Genomic DNA, 14,209 nt, shown 5'->3' on the forward strand with positions numbered 1-14,209 from the left:
CCTTCCTTTCCTTTCTTTCAGCAAATGAATAAGAGCATGGTTTTGGAACCAGTTGAATTTAGATTTGAATCTTGGCTGTGTCGCATATTGGCAGTGTTATTCAGGGCAAGTTATTTGATATCGCTAATGATCAATTTTTTATGCATAAAATGTGATGGATTGATACCCTCTAACACAGATGTAAGTATTAATTGAGACAACTAAGGTATGCCAAGATGGGTAGGTAACTGTGGTCTTACCTTGTGAAGCAGTGAGCTGCTGACAGGATCCACTTTTTACTGATCAAGACACCTCCGCAGTGGTGAAGATTACTCCACTGTAAACTGACTTGCCATGGCCAGTCTCCTTCCTTAGCTTTAGTGCCTCCTATGATTCTCTCATCAGACAATGTTGTTAGGTCTGGACGGAGCCCACATTCTAATGGGAAAAGGGAATTAATGTACTGAGAAGATCATGATTCTTACACTTGGCAGATGCTTTAAGAATTTCACCATCATTTATGACTTTTATGTCTTTTATGTATTCTTTCCCAGGACATGCTAGGCTTTCCAAAAGCATGATCAATATGTTATATTTTTAGAGTACTTATGTGACTGTTGCCTATAGACTGCATTTTAGAGAACATTGCTGAACTTAATTGGCATGGAGGTTTCAAATTCTGGAGCAGCTTCAGAGTTCTCTGGAATTCCTCATGAGTGGGGGTTAAGATAGGTCAGTGCTGGAGACACCAGTTCAGGCTACAGGTTCCCTGGGAAATTTCCATCTTCTCAGTAGCCTCGCTACTCAAAGTGTGGTCTGTGGATCTGCAGCACGGGCCTCCCCTAGGAACTTGTTAGAAATGTTGGCTCTGTGTAGAAACAACCTAAGTGTCTGTCAGTGGATAAGTGGATCAAGAAATAGTGGTATATATGTGCACATAAGCATGCACACACACACAGGAATGTTATTCAGCCTTAAAAGAGAAGGAAATCCTGTCACTTGAAACAACGTCGATGAAACTGTAGGGTATTGTGCTAAGGGAATTTGCCAGACAAAGACAAATACTGCATGGTCTCACCTATATGTGGAAATTAAAGTTGAACTCCTAGAAACAGTAGAAAGTGGTGGCCAGCGGGTCGGAGAAATAGGGAGAGTTTGGTAAAAGGGTATAAACTTTCAGCTGTAAGATGAATAAGGTCTGAGAATCTAATGTATAACATAGTGACTATAGTTGACAACAGTGTATTGTATAATTGAAATTTGCTGAGAGAGTAGCAAATTTGCTGAGTTCTCGCTAAAAAAAAAAATGAGAGGTGATAAATACGTGAGGTGATGAATGTGTTAATTAGCTGGATGAGGGGAATCTTTTCATAATGTATACATGTATAAAATCATGACATTGTACACTTTAAATATCTTGTAATTTTATTTGTCAGTTGTCCCACAGGAAAGATGAACAACAATGACAAAAAAAAATGTTGACTCTCAGAGCCACATCAGGGAACAAATCAAAAGCTGCATTTTTTTTTCCTCCAACTTTATTAAGGAATAATTGACAAATATTGATACAATGTATATATATTTAAAGCATACAGTGCGATGATTTGATATACATATACATTGTTGAATGATTACCAAGTTCAAGATAATTAACACATCTAACACCTCACATAGTTCTCTTTTGTGTGTGTGTGTGTAAGTGTGACGGGAATACTTATGATCTACTCTCAGCAACTTTCAAGTGTACAATACCATATTACTAACTCTAGTCACCAAGCTGGGCATTAGGTTCTCAGAACTTACTAGAAGCTGCATTTTAACAAGTGATTCATGTGCACAATGAAGTTGGAGGGAAACTGCTCTCATCATGAAGACTCTATAGAGGTAATTCAGGTTCACTGTGGACAGTTCAGTCCACATCTGTAACTTACTCTATCTTACCAAGTGTGCCCTGGAAAGGGAGTTACTTTAGGTCCACAGAATATTCTCGAGGGTAACTGAAGATTTCTAAGTATCTAGATGAGGTTTATTTAAATATTTTAAGAGAGTCCATGACTCTCTAATGGTCAAAGCTGAAATGGGCTGGAGTGGGCTGGATCACTCAACTCCTCTTAACTTCCACTCCCATGGTTTATTTCCTCTTGTTTAGTCTATTACTGAGAAATTAGAGATAAATCACCACCAACAGTTTCTATTGCTGGACCAGCTCTGAAGTAGTGACATTGCTTCAATAGGACACCATCCAAAGGCATTTTTTCTAACAGATCTCCCAGATAGATGAGGACTAGACTTCCATTAATATACATGGAATATAGGTTCCTTTGCTACATTCTCCAACCAAATTCTCTAGTAAATTATTTAAGCACATTTTAATGAAAAAGAAGCATGAATTAAATATATAATGAAGTTGAAAAACACCCACAGAGGAAGCATTAACTTTAACATCACTTAAGTATGTGAGATAGGCCAGCTATCAAGATATATTGAACTAATTTCTAACTACCTTTTATTAGCCAGAGAAGTAAACTGCTGTTTTCTAGGGGCTATATTTCTGCTATCCTAGCCTGAGAGTATACGTAAGGACATTGGAAAGCAGTGACTTTTCTAATATGTTATAGACATAAAACTGATACTGCTTTTTGTAATTTTTTTTTTATTATACTTTATGATTAACTTAAATCCACAACAAAGCAAGCTATTCTGGTGGTTAGGAGAAGGCATATAAATGATGCAACTAAACATAATTTGCAAGTCTACTGAAATGCTGCCATGGAACCAGAACAGGAAAAACTTCCTAAAGCTGCCAAGAAACCCTTAATGAGACCAAACTTGATACAGAGTGGTGGAATGGCATTGCTACTTCTTCCTTCTAAAAGGAGGGGAAAACTTAAACATCACTTCATAGGCCAACAGAATCAGCAATATCTTATCTCAACAACAACCCACATGAGTGAACTAAGAATAAAGATACCATCTCAATAAACACTGCCTTGGCAAAGACTACAAATCACTTGAACATTTACTCTTTTTATTTTGGTAAACCACGTTTACAAAGTAATTTAAAAGCTTACCTTGAGTTAAAATATTTTCTGTATCCTGGTCAGTCATTTCTGGTGTTAAAAAAGAGAGAGAGAGTAGGATCAATACAAAAAGGACTGTATACCATTTGACCTTAATTTCTTAACGTGTAGTCCTCAGACAACCATAATCAGAATCATTTAGAGGACTGCTAAAGTACAGACTCCTTGGCTCCATCCCAGACCTGCTGAAAGAATCTAAGTCATGGGCTTCAGAAAACTGTTTATAATATTCCCTCAATTTATTGTTTGCACACTAAAGTTTGTGCTTTAATTTCTCATCAAACACTTAAAAGATAGTTAAAAGTTATTTAAAAGATATTTCTGCTCTCAAGTCACTCAGTTTACTTGGGAAAACAGCAACATAGTCATGGAGATACAATGTAGTAAATGCTGTAAGAGAAGTTAACTTTTCATTTTTTTCTAATATATATTTATGTACATATAACTATATCTGTATTACTTTTCTGATACTATTTGTAGTACTGCAGGTATAACAAAATATAGGGGGTCTGCCATCACATAATTTATAGGTAGAAATTGATCAAGAAATCATTCAAATAAATTTAAGTGCAAAGTAGAGAGGATAAAGGAGAGAGTTACTAATGATTCTGGTTCACAGATGTTATCATGATGAAAATAACATTTGAGTTGTATTTTGAATACCTAAAAGGAGTTTTTCAGGCAGGAAAGAGGTGAAAAGGCATTCCAGATGAGAGATATAGTGGGCACAAATGCATGGAGGTGTAAGATGTTTGTGGAGCAATAAAGTCAGTAGAGCTAATACAAGTGTTGCATGTAGGGAAGTGGTGGGAGAGCACAGAAAGGAAAATATGTTGGTGCCAGATGGTGATAATTTGTATATTCCAGTTTAATGTCTGCTTATAGAACAGTTTTCTCTGCATGTCCTACAGCCATCGCAAACTCAATGTCACCAAATTTTACTCCAAATTTGCTACTTATATTTCCTCCTTTAGTAAATGACACCACTTCCACCAATAGCTAGAAATCTGAAATGGTCTCTAACTCCTTGTTTCTCATCATTTCCCACATCTTATTGCTTTCCAGATTTTGTACCTTCTACCCTCTAACCATCCTTTGCATTAGCACCATCTTCCCCCTCCCTTTGGCTGCTACTTTAGTTCATGCTTTCATCATTTGACACCTATTCCCTGCCTCCACTTTTGCCCTTTTTAATGCATCCACCTCTACTTTACCAGACTGACATTTCTAAAAATGTAGATCATGTCAGAGTATATTCTCTGCTTGAAATCTTTTAATGAGAAATCAGCTTCTTATTTCCTATAAGATAAATCTAAACCTCTCAGACAGGTGTTCACATTCTCTAAAGTCAACTTAAACAAACTTTTTTGCTGCCAGAAGTTTCACAGGGCTTGGGTATCACACCTGCTTTGTAAGTGTTAGAGGAGGCAAAACATCCTTTTGGAGAAAGGAAATAAAAAGAGCTGACCATTCCTTTTCATTCTTTGAGCAAGAAAGACTTTATTTCAATACTGGCTCCCCTACATGCTGCCTGTATGCCCTGGGCAATTATCTATCTTTTCTGAGTGTGGACGATAGAAGGATCTATAACATGTGGTTGTTGTGAGGGTTAAACAAACTGTAGTGCATGAGCATCAGCTAGTCAGGAAGGACACAGCCACCCGTGGAGCTGGATCAGTGTCTTGGAGGTCCTTGCTGTGCTAAGCATTAATGCTGTAGTTGCAAGGGGAGAAGCTGGGAGTCCAAGATAGGGATGGGAGAATTTGGAGGGGTTGGGAAGGCACCTTTGTAGGCCTGGTGCAGTGGTTATTTACCAACAGATAGGAAAGAATTTCAATATTTTAACAACTAGTAAAACTATAACAGGTATTTGCTTATTAACTACCAGTCCAATGTGGGAGCCACCAAAATCCCTTAATTGTGAGCTTATTATGAGGGGAATCATGGTTTCTTAAGCTAGCAGTACATGACAAAGTTGAAGGAGTGTCCTTAAATTGTATGCATATATTAAGTAATTCCTTCTTTTTAAAAGTCATGCAAAAATATTAATGGAGTACTTATTATGTGCTAGACACTGGGCAGCAGAAGGACAGTAGGATGAACAAGGCAGACTGGTCCTTGCCTTTAGAAAACTAACAGAGTAGGATGAAGACACAGAAATAATATTGTAGTTTCAATTGTGATAAACTCTGTGAAGGAAAATGAAGGTGTGTATGACAGAGGTAAATAATTTAGTACAGGAAGTTAGAAAAGACTTACATTAGAAAGAAATGATTCAGATGATACTTGACAGATTCAAGAGGGTGATCTAACCTGTGTTATAAGAAACTGGAATAATGTATGCAAAGGCCCTGAGGCACGGAGAGAATTTTTGCAAGCAGAGAAAGTGAAGGTGTGGCCAGATTGTGGTGAATGAGGAGGAGAATGGTATAATAAATGGCTAGAGGGGTAAGTATGAACCAGATCATACAGTGCTTTAGATGAGATCACCATATCATTTATTGTCCAAACCAGAAAACATAAAGGCTAATATTAATAATGGTGCTTGGACAATTGGCATGAACCCAGGACTGTCCTGGGTAAACCAGGAAATATGGTATTCTTCTTACATGTGGTGTTTATGTTTTGTTTTTATTTTTGTTTTGTGGGAAGCCATGGGAGCTTTTAAGCAAGATTGTATTTATATTTTAAAATATTTCCTTGATCAGTATGTGTACAATACATTGGAAAGGGCCAAGAAAGTATAGAAGCAGAGTAGCTTGAAGGCTAGTGCTGTAGTTCAAGTAAGAAATGATGTTGGCTTAGACCAGAGTGATAGCAATAGGGATGAAAAACAATGGAAAGAGATTCCATTCTAGGCAGAAGTAGAGAGGATTTTCAGACAGGAGGTAGGAATATTGTTAAATCTAATTTCCTTCTTTATTCTACAAGTATTTACCAGACACCTTCCAATTGCATGCTCTGTTCTCAGATAGATAGATCCTTAATTAAATTGTTCTCTGACCTCAAACAGCTATTTACCATTCTTATAGCATACCTACAAATTGAACATCTGACAGCAACATCCCTTACAAGGAGGGTTGAGAGGGAAAAATAATAAATAATTTTTAGCAAGTAAAACTTACTCAATGAATGCTAAATGATTCTTTAAAACTTTAGAATATTTTATATTGGAGAGCTATATATTATAGTTAGCTTCATAATACATTGTTTTCATAGTTTAATTCCAAGGGAAAAAAGTCAGTCTCTCATTAAACTGAAGCATGAATTAGGACTGGTAGAGAGATATATTGAAATGAAATGGCTAAAGAAAATGATACTTGCGTGTTAACTCCCCTGAAGTGTTCATTTCCAAGTTTTCAGAGTTATTCATAATTTGTTGTAAAACAGACTCAATTCTCCTTTTCACTGATGGTTCATTGTTATCCTTCGTGAATTTAAATTTCATGACAATATCTGCTATCACATCGCTACCACTTTGCCTGAAAAACCATAAAGATATTTTTTAAAATGTATAATTATGATAATTTTCTGTCGTTCTCTTTATATACTTTTCTTGATTAAGCATTAAAAACATTACTTAAGAAATTTAACGTTAGGACAGATTCACAAAACAGTGTTTCTGTATGTAATGATATATCACAATGCTACCCCACAAACACTAGATTTCAGTGCATAGTACACTGTACCCACCATTCAGGATAGCTTGTTTTAAAGTCAGAATGGCAGAGTTTGAACACCAGCTCTGCCATTTACTGTTGGAATTTAGGTAAGTTTTTTGTTTCTTAATCGTTCTGTACCTGTATCCTCACATTGAAATGGGTTATTATGAAGATTATATGAATTAACATATGTAAGACTTTTGGGAAGAGTACATAGCATACAGTAAGTATGCTGTAAGTATTAGCTATGGTTAGACTTCACAAATCTTCAAAAAACCCCACTCATCTCATTAAACAAACTTATAAAGAGATGAACTTCCAAGTTTATGTGACTTATAGTCTCAAGTTAATTTTCTGGTACCTACACCCCCTTATCTGGCTACAAAAGCAAATTTTAACTTCTGTAGTCATATGTTAAGATTTTTATCTCTGTTTTGATTAACTGTTGATACTTCTCACAAGAACCTTGATAATTTGGCTAAAGGTTATAATTCTCTAAAATCAAGATAATATCCATTTCCTCCCATGTAAATTACCATGTAAATCACTTCCTCCACCTAATATTGGCACTCTCCTTTTCTGAAAATGAATGTGCATTAGGCACATTTGGTTTTGATGCTCTCATACACTAGGCTGCCTCCTCTCATCTCAATTGCTAATTTTGCCATAATATTCACCCCAGATATTATAATATTTACTAGGTAAATACTAAATAAGCACCTTTTTTGTGCTGGGCATTATTCTTAGTTTCAGAAATTAGCTATGACCAAGATTCACAGTTGCCATTCTCATGAATAGGGCAGTTTAGATGAAGAAGCAGACACTGAATAAATAATTACATCTTACATTTCTAGCAACATGAAAACCTAAATAATTTTAAAAAGCTTTTCATATAAAACAACCAGAAATGCTAGCTAAAATATAATAAATTCTATTTGAAATGCAAAGTTGGGCTCCTGTGAAAATAAGGGAAATCTTAGAAGACTAAAAATAAAGAAGAATATGAATATTACATGGTAAGCATCAGAATTGCAATTGTTTTGTGTTTCAGCATTAATAGATACTGGAGATGAGGTCTTGGGCTAGTACAAAATAGGGAGACGGTTATGAGGTTTCAGAATAAGGTTAGGTTTCTCAAAGAACTAGGCATTCAGTGAAAGCATAGATTAGAAAGAAGAAGAACTCACATCATAAAAGAAAAAGAAGTTTAGTTGTCTCAGAGGTCCAGGTCTGGATGGAAAAAAGGTTCTCCTGAGAATTCATAATCATGAACCTGACTTCATGAAAGTTTTGGATTTACATTAATACCACCTGCATGGTCCCAGACACTTTAATCTAAGAAATTAACCAAAAAATGGTCCATGTGATGCCAATCCTCCTAGAGTATCTGATAGAAGCAAATGCTTTGGAGGTATGTATGTTAAATCCAGACTGCATAGGATCCCAATCACAAAGTGGGATTAAAGATAAGCATACAACCTCAGTGGTAAACAATACCTCATGAGCTAAAATCAGAATAAGAAGAGCATCCTCAAAAAGTCCACATAATAAAATTAACAGATATTCAGGTAAGTAAATTTGAAATGACAAGTGACATAAAAGGGGAATTATAAATATGAGAAAAGTATAGTACTTTTTCAAAACAGACAGGTAAACATAGTCAAACATACTTTTTAATTGAAATGAAAACTTGATGGATGAGTTACACAGAATAGTAGACAAAGCTGAAGAGAAACTGGTTAACTGAAAGAGATGAAATCACACAGAATGTAACATAGATAAAGGTGTGAAAAAGATCAAATAGAGGCTAAGAGACAGGAGACATCTCAAAGTTTACCTAGTGAAATGTTAAAGAAGAGCACAGAAAAGTAAAGGAGCAGCAGTATTACAAGAGTTAATGAGAATTATCTGGAATTAATAAAGACACTAAGCCTCAGATCGAGATGAGTCTGAAGCATACTCAGTAAAACAAAACACACACACAGATACATCATAATAAAACTCTGAACTCCAAAGGCAAATGGAAGATTTTCAAACAATAGAGAAAAAACTAGCTACCAAAGAAAGTTTTGACTGAAGGACAATTTCTTAATAACAGTGATAAAAGGCAGTATATAATTGTATTTTCAAAATGCTGAGAGAAAATTGCTATCAACTTGGAATTTTATATCCACACTAAAGTGTTATTCAAGAATGAGGCTAAAATAAGGACCTTTCACGCATCACAACAAAAACAAAGCTAAACAAAAGCGTAGTTTATTGTTCATGTACTCTTGTTAAAGAATTTATGAAGGAAGTACTTCAGTAAGAAGGAAATTGAACCCAGAAGAAAGGTGTTTGTTAGGTACAGAAAGACATAGGAAACAAAGAAAATGGTAAACTGGTAATCTAAAAAGACATTGACGGGGGTGGAGTCAAGATGGCGTACTAGGAGGACGTGGAATTTGCGTCTCGTACAACTGGGGCACCTACCAGGCACTGGTGGGGCACTGTGGACACCTAAGGGGATGGTAGGAACCCCCAGGCACTGGGTAGGACATGGGGCCTGGGGGGAGTGAAGGGGGAGGAGAAGTGGAGGCAGGGCGAAACTGGCGCCCCTGAGGGGTGGCTGGGGAAGGGGAAGGGATCCTACACCCGAAGCGGGAAATTGGGGAACCATTGGAAGGGCAGAGGATCAAAAGGGAGCATGGCCAGGTTTCCCGTGCCCACTTGGACCCCCGGGAACCTGCTGAGATCCCAAGCCTGATCCTCTGCCCACGGAGGCCCCCTTTAGCCATGTCGTCCTGAGGGAGTGGGAGGGAGGGAAGGGGGAGCAAAAGTAAAGGCCAGACCTATGGGACTGGAAGCCCTGAGGGGTGGCTGGGGGAGGGGAGGAGTTCCTACACCCAGGAGGACCCACCCATGGTTAGGGGTCCAGTGTCAATGGGGGAGACCCTGGGGGAGGGGTGTGAAGGAAGAGAAGGGAACACAGCCAGTGCTTCCCCTGTCTGCTTAGCAGCTAGGGAGCCTGTTGGGCTCCCGGGCCTAATCCTCTGCCCTCGGAGCCTCCCTCCTGCTGCACAGAGCCCAAGCCCTGCTCCTACACGCCCACCCAGGGCCCCACCTCTACACTCAGAGACCCCCTCTGAGACCCCCTCCAACGCACTGGGCCTAAACCCCACCCACACACCCTCACCCAGGGGCCTACCTCTAAACTCTGGAACCCCACACTGTGGAGGCCCTCCTTTCCACGTGCTGCTTCTCCCCTTCCACACAGGTCCTAAGCAGAGACCCCCTGTGCCCCCATGCTTGAATTTTGCCCTGCCTAGGCCCCGCCCCCAGGACTTTTTCCAGCTACGTGGGTCCTGAGCCTAGGCCCCGGCCCACTCACAAACGTCACCCCCCCACCCACCTAGGTCCTGCCCCACACTGAACCCTGCCCTTGCCTAAGTTCCACCACACCTAAACTCCGCCCCCATAGCCAAGGCTTTTTTCTTTTTTTTTCTTTATTCCTCTTTTAGATTTGGGTTCTGTTTTACCTTGTTGATTCGTTGTTGTTGATTCTTTCATATTTTTATTATTCCTAATAAATATTTTATTTTTCAAACTTTATTTTATTCTTTATATTTTGCTACTGTTCTCTCCTTCTGGCTTGTATCCCCCGCCCACTTTTTGTTTCCTTTTTTCTGTTGTGGTCTTATTTTACCTTGTTTCAGTTGTTTCCATTATAGTTTTATTTTTCCTAATATATTTTTTATCTTTCTAATTTTATTTTTTATTCTTTGATATTGTACTGCTTTTTCTCGTTTTTTTTTTTTTTTTTTACTGTGCCACAAAGCTTGTGGGAACTTGGTTCCCAGGCCAGAGGTCAGGCCCAAGCTCCTGTGGTGGTAGCACCGAGTCCAAACCGCTGGACTAACAGAGAACCTCAGACCACAGGGAATATTAATCGGAGTGAGATCTCCCAGCGTTCCTCATCTTAGCACCAACTCCGGCTGTATCCAACTGTCTGCAAACTCCAGTTCTGGAGGTCTGAGGCCAAACAACTAGAAAAACAGGAAAACAGCAACACCCATCAAAAAAAAAAAAAAAAGACAAAAAAACATGTTACAGATTAAGGAACAAGGTAAAAACCTATAGAACAAATAAATGAAGATGAAATAGGCAACCTACCTGAAAAAGGATTCAGAATAATGATAGTAAACATGATTCAAAATCTTGGAAACAGAACGGAGAAAATACAAGAAACATTTAATAAGGATCTAAAAGAACTAAGGGGCAAACAAGCAGTGATTAACAACACAATTACTGAAATTAAAAATTCTCTAGAAGGAATCAATAGCACAATAACTGAAGCAGAAGAATGGATAAGTGACCTGTAAGATAAAAGAGTGGAAATAACTGCTGCAGAGCAAAATAAAAAAAAAAAAAAAAAAGAATTGAGGACAGTCTCAGAGACCTCTGGGACAACATTAAACACACTAACATTCAAATTATAGGGGTCGCAGAAGAAGAGAAAAAGGGTCTGAGAAAATATTTGAAGAGATTATAGATAAAAACTTCCCTAACATGGGAAAGGAAATAGTCAAGTCCAGGAAGTGCAGAGTTCCCATACAGGCTAAATCCAAGGAGAAACACCCTGAAAGACATTAATCAAACTTTCAAAAATTAAATACAAAGAAAAAATATTAAGGGCAGCAAGGTTAACAGCTTATCTTTCAGAAACTCTGCAAACCAAAAGGGAGTGGCAGGACATATTTAAAGTGATGAAAGGGAAAAACAACCAAGATTACTCTCCCCAGCAAGGATCTCATTCATATCCAATGGAGAAATTAAAAACTTTACAGAGAAGCAAAAGCTAAGAGAATTCAGCACCACCAAACCAGCTTTACAACAAATGCTGAAGGAACTTCTCTAGGCAGGAAACACAAGAGAAGGAAAAGACCTACAAAAACACACCCCAAACAATTAAGAAAATGGTAATAGGAACATACATATCAATAATTACCTTAAATGCAAATGGATTAAATGCTCCAACCAAAAGAAATAGACTGGCTGAATGGATACAAAAACAAGACCCATATATATGCTGTCTACAAGAGACCCACTTAACCTACGGACACATACAGACTGAGTGTGAGGGGATGGAAAAAGATATTACATGGAAATGGAAATGAAAAGAAAGCTGGAGTAGCAATTCTCATATCAGACAAAATAGACTTTAAAATAAAGACTATTACAAGAGACAAAAAGGAACACTACATAATGATCAAGGGATCAATCCAAGAAGAAGATATAACAATTGTAAATATTTATGCACCCAACATAGGAGCAGCTCTATACATAATGTAAATGCTAACAGCCATAAAAGGGGAAATCAACAGTAACAATCATAATGGGGACTTTAACACCCCCCACTTTCACCAATGGAAAGATCATCCAAAATGAAAATAAAAACACAAGCTTTAAATGATACATTAAACAAGATGGACTTAATTGACATTTAGAGGACATTCCATCCAAAAACAACAGAATACACTTTTTTCTCAAGTACTCATGGAACATTTTCCAGGATCATATCTTGGGTCACAAATCAAGCCTTGATAAATTTAAGAAAATTGAAATTGTATCAAGTATCTTTCCCGACCACAATGCTATGAGACTAGATATCAATTACAGGAAAAAAACTATAAAAAATGCAAACACATGGAGGCTAAACAATACACTACTAAATAACCTAGAGATCACTAAGAAATTAAAGAGGAAATCAAAAAATACCTAGAAACAAATGACAATGAAAACACGACTTCCCAAAACCTATGGGATGCAGCAAAGTAGTTCAAAGATAGAAGTTTAGAGCAATACAATTGTACCTCAAGAAACAAACATCTCAAATAAACAACCTAAACTTACACTTAAAGCAGTTAGAGAAAGAAGAACAAAAAAACCCCAAAGTTAGCAGAAGGAAACAAATCATAAAGATCAAATTGGAAAAAAAATGAAAAAGAAATGAAGGAAACAGTAGCAAAGATCAGTCAAAAAGCTGGTTCTTTGAGAAGATAAAGAGTATTGGTAAACCATTAGCCAGACTCATCAAGAAAAAAAGGAAGAAGACTCAAATCAACAGAATTAGAAATGAAAAAGGAGAAGTAACAACTGACACTGCAGAAATACAAAGGATCATGAGAGATTACTACAAGCAACTGTATGCCAATAAAATGGACAACCAGGAAGAAATGGACAAATTCTTAGAAAAGCACAACCTTCCAAGACTGAACCAGGTAGAAATAGAAAATATAAACAGACCAATCACAAGCACTGAAATTGAAATTCTGATTAAAAATCTTCCAAGAAACAAAAGCCCAGTACCAGATGGCTTCACAGGCAAATTCTATCAAACATTTAGAGAAGAGCTAACACCTATCCTTCTCAAACTCTTCAAAATATAGCAGAAGGAGGAACACTACCAAACTCATTCTACGAGGCCATTACCCTGATACCAAAACCAGACAAAGATGTCACAAAAAAAGAAAATTCCAGGCCAGTATCTCTGATGAACATTATATGCAAAAATCCTCAACAAAATACTAGCAAAAAGAATCCAACAGCACATTAAATGGATCATACACCATGATCAAGTGGGGTTTATCCCCGGAATGCAAGGATTCTTCAATATATGCAAATCAATGTGATACACCATCTTAACAAATTGAAGTATATAAACCATATGATAATCTCAATATATGCAGATAAAGCTTTTCGCAAAATTCAACACCTATTTATGATAAAAACTCTCCAGAAAGTGGGCATAGAGGGAACTTACCTCAACATAATAAAGGCCATATAGGACAAACCCACATCAACATCATTATCAAAGGTGAAAAACTGAAACCATTTCTTCAAAGATCAGGAACAAGACAAGGTTGCCCACTCTCACTACTGTTATTCAACATAGTTTTGGAAGTTTTAGCCACAGCAATCAGAGAAGAAAAAGAAAAGGAATCCAAATCGGAAAAGAAGAAGTAAAATCGTCACTGTTTGCAGATGACATGATACTATGCATAGAGAATCCTAAAGATGCTACCAGAAAACTACTAGAGCTAATCAATGAATTTGGTAGAGTAGCAGGATATAAAAGTAATGCACAGAAATTTCTTGCATTCCTATACACTAATGATGAAATATCTGAAAGAGAAATTAAGGAAACACTCCCATTTACCATTGCAACAAAAAGAATAAAATACCTAGGAATAAACCTACCCAAGGAGACAAAAGATCTGTATGCAGAAAACTGTAAGACACTGATGAAAAAAGGATGATACAAACAGATGGAGAGATATACCATGTTCTTGGATTGGAAGAATCAACATTGTGAAAATGACTATGCTACCAAAAGCAATCTACAGATTCAATGCAATCCCTATCAAACTACCAATGGCATTCTTCACAGAACTACAACAAAAAATTTCACAATTTGTATGGAAACACAAAAGACCCCGAAAAGCCAAA

At 37.3% G+C, this 14,209-nt stretch overlaps 1 protein-coding gene across 1 annotated transcript in view; it reads right to left on the reverse strand.

Annotated features, from left to right (window-relative positions):
• The window catches only part of LOC309815975 (transmembrane protease serine 11D-like), a gene marked incomplete at both ends in the record, with an annotated part of 47,403 nt that overhangs the window by 7,597 nt on the left and 25,597 nt on the right, over window positions 1–14,209 (reverse strand). Inside the window, 3 exons of the mRNA XM_082643089.1 lie at window positions 240–417; window positions 3,051–3,089; window positions 6,384–6,541. Coding sequence (XP_082499215.1) covers window positions 240–417; window positions 3,051–3,089; window positions 6,384–6,541 — 375 coding nt within the window. The remainder of the gene's footprint in view (window positions 1–239; window positions 418–3,050; window positions 3,090–6,383; window positions 6,542–14,209) is intronic.

This window comes from Mesoplodon mirus, assembly GCF_964341445.2.
Source record: "Mesoplodon mirus genome assembly, chromosome: 2".
Taxonomy (NCBI): Eukaryota; Metazoa; Chordata; class Mammalia; order Artiodactyla; family Ziphiidae; genus Mesoplodon; species Mesoplodon mirus.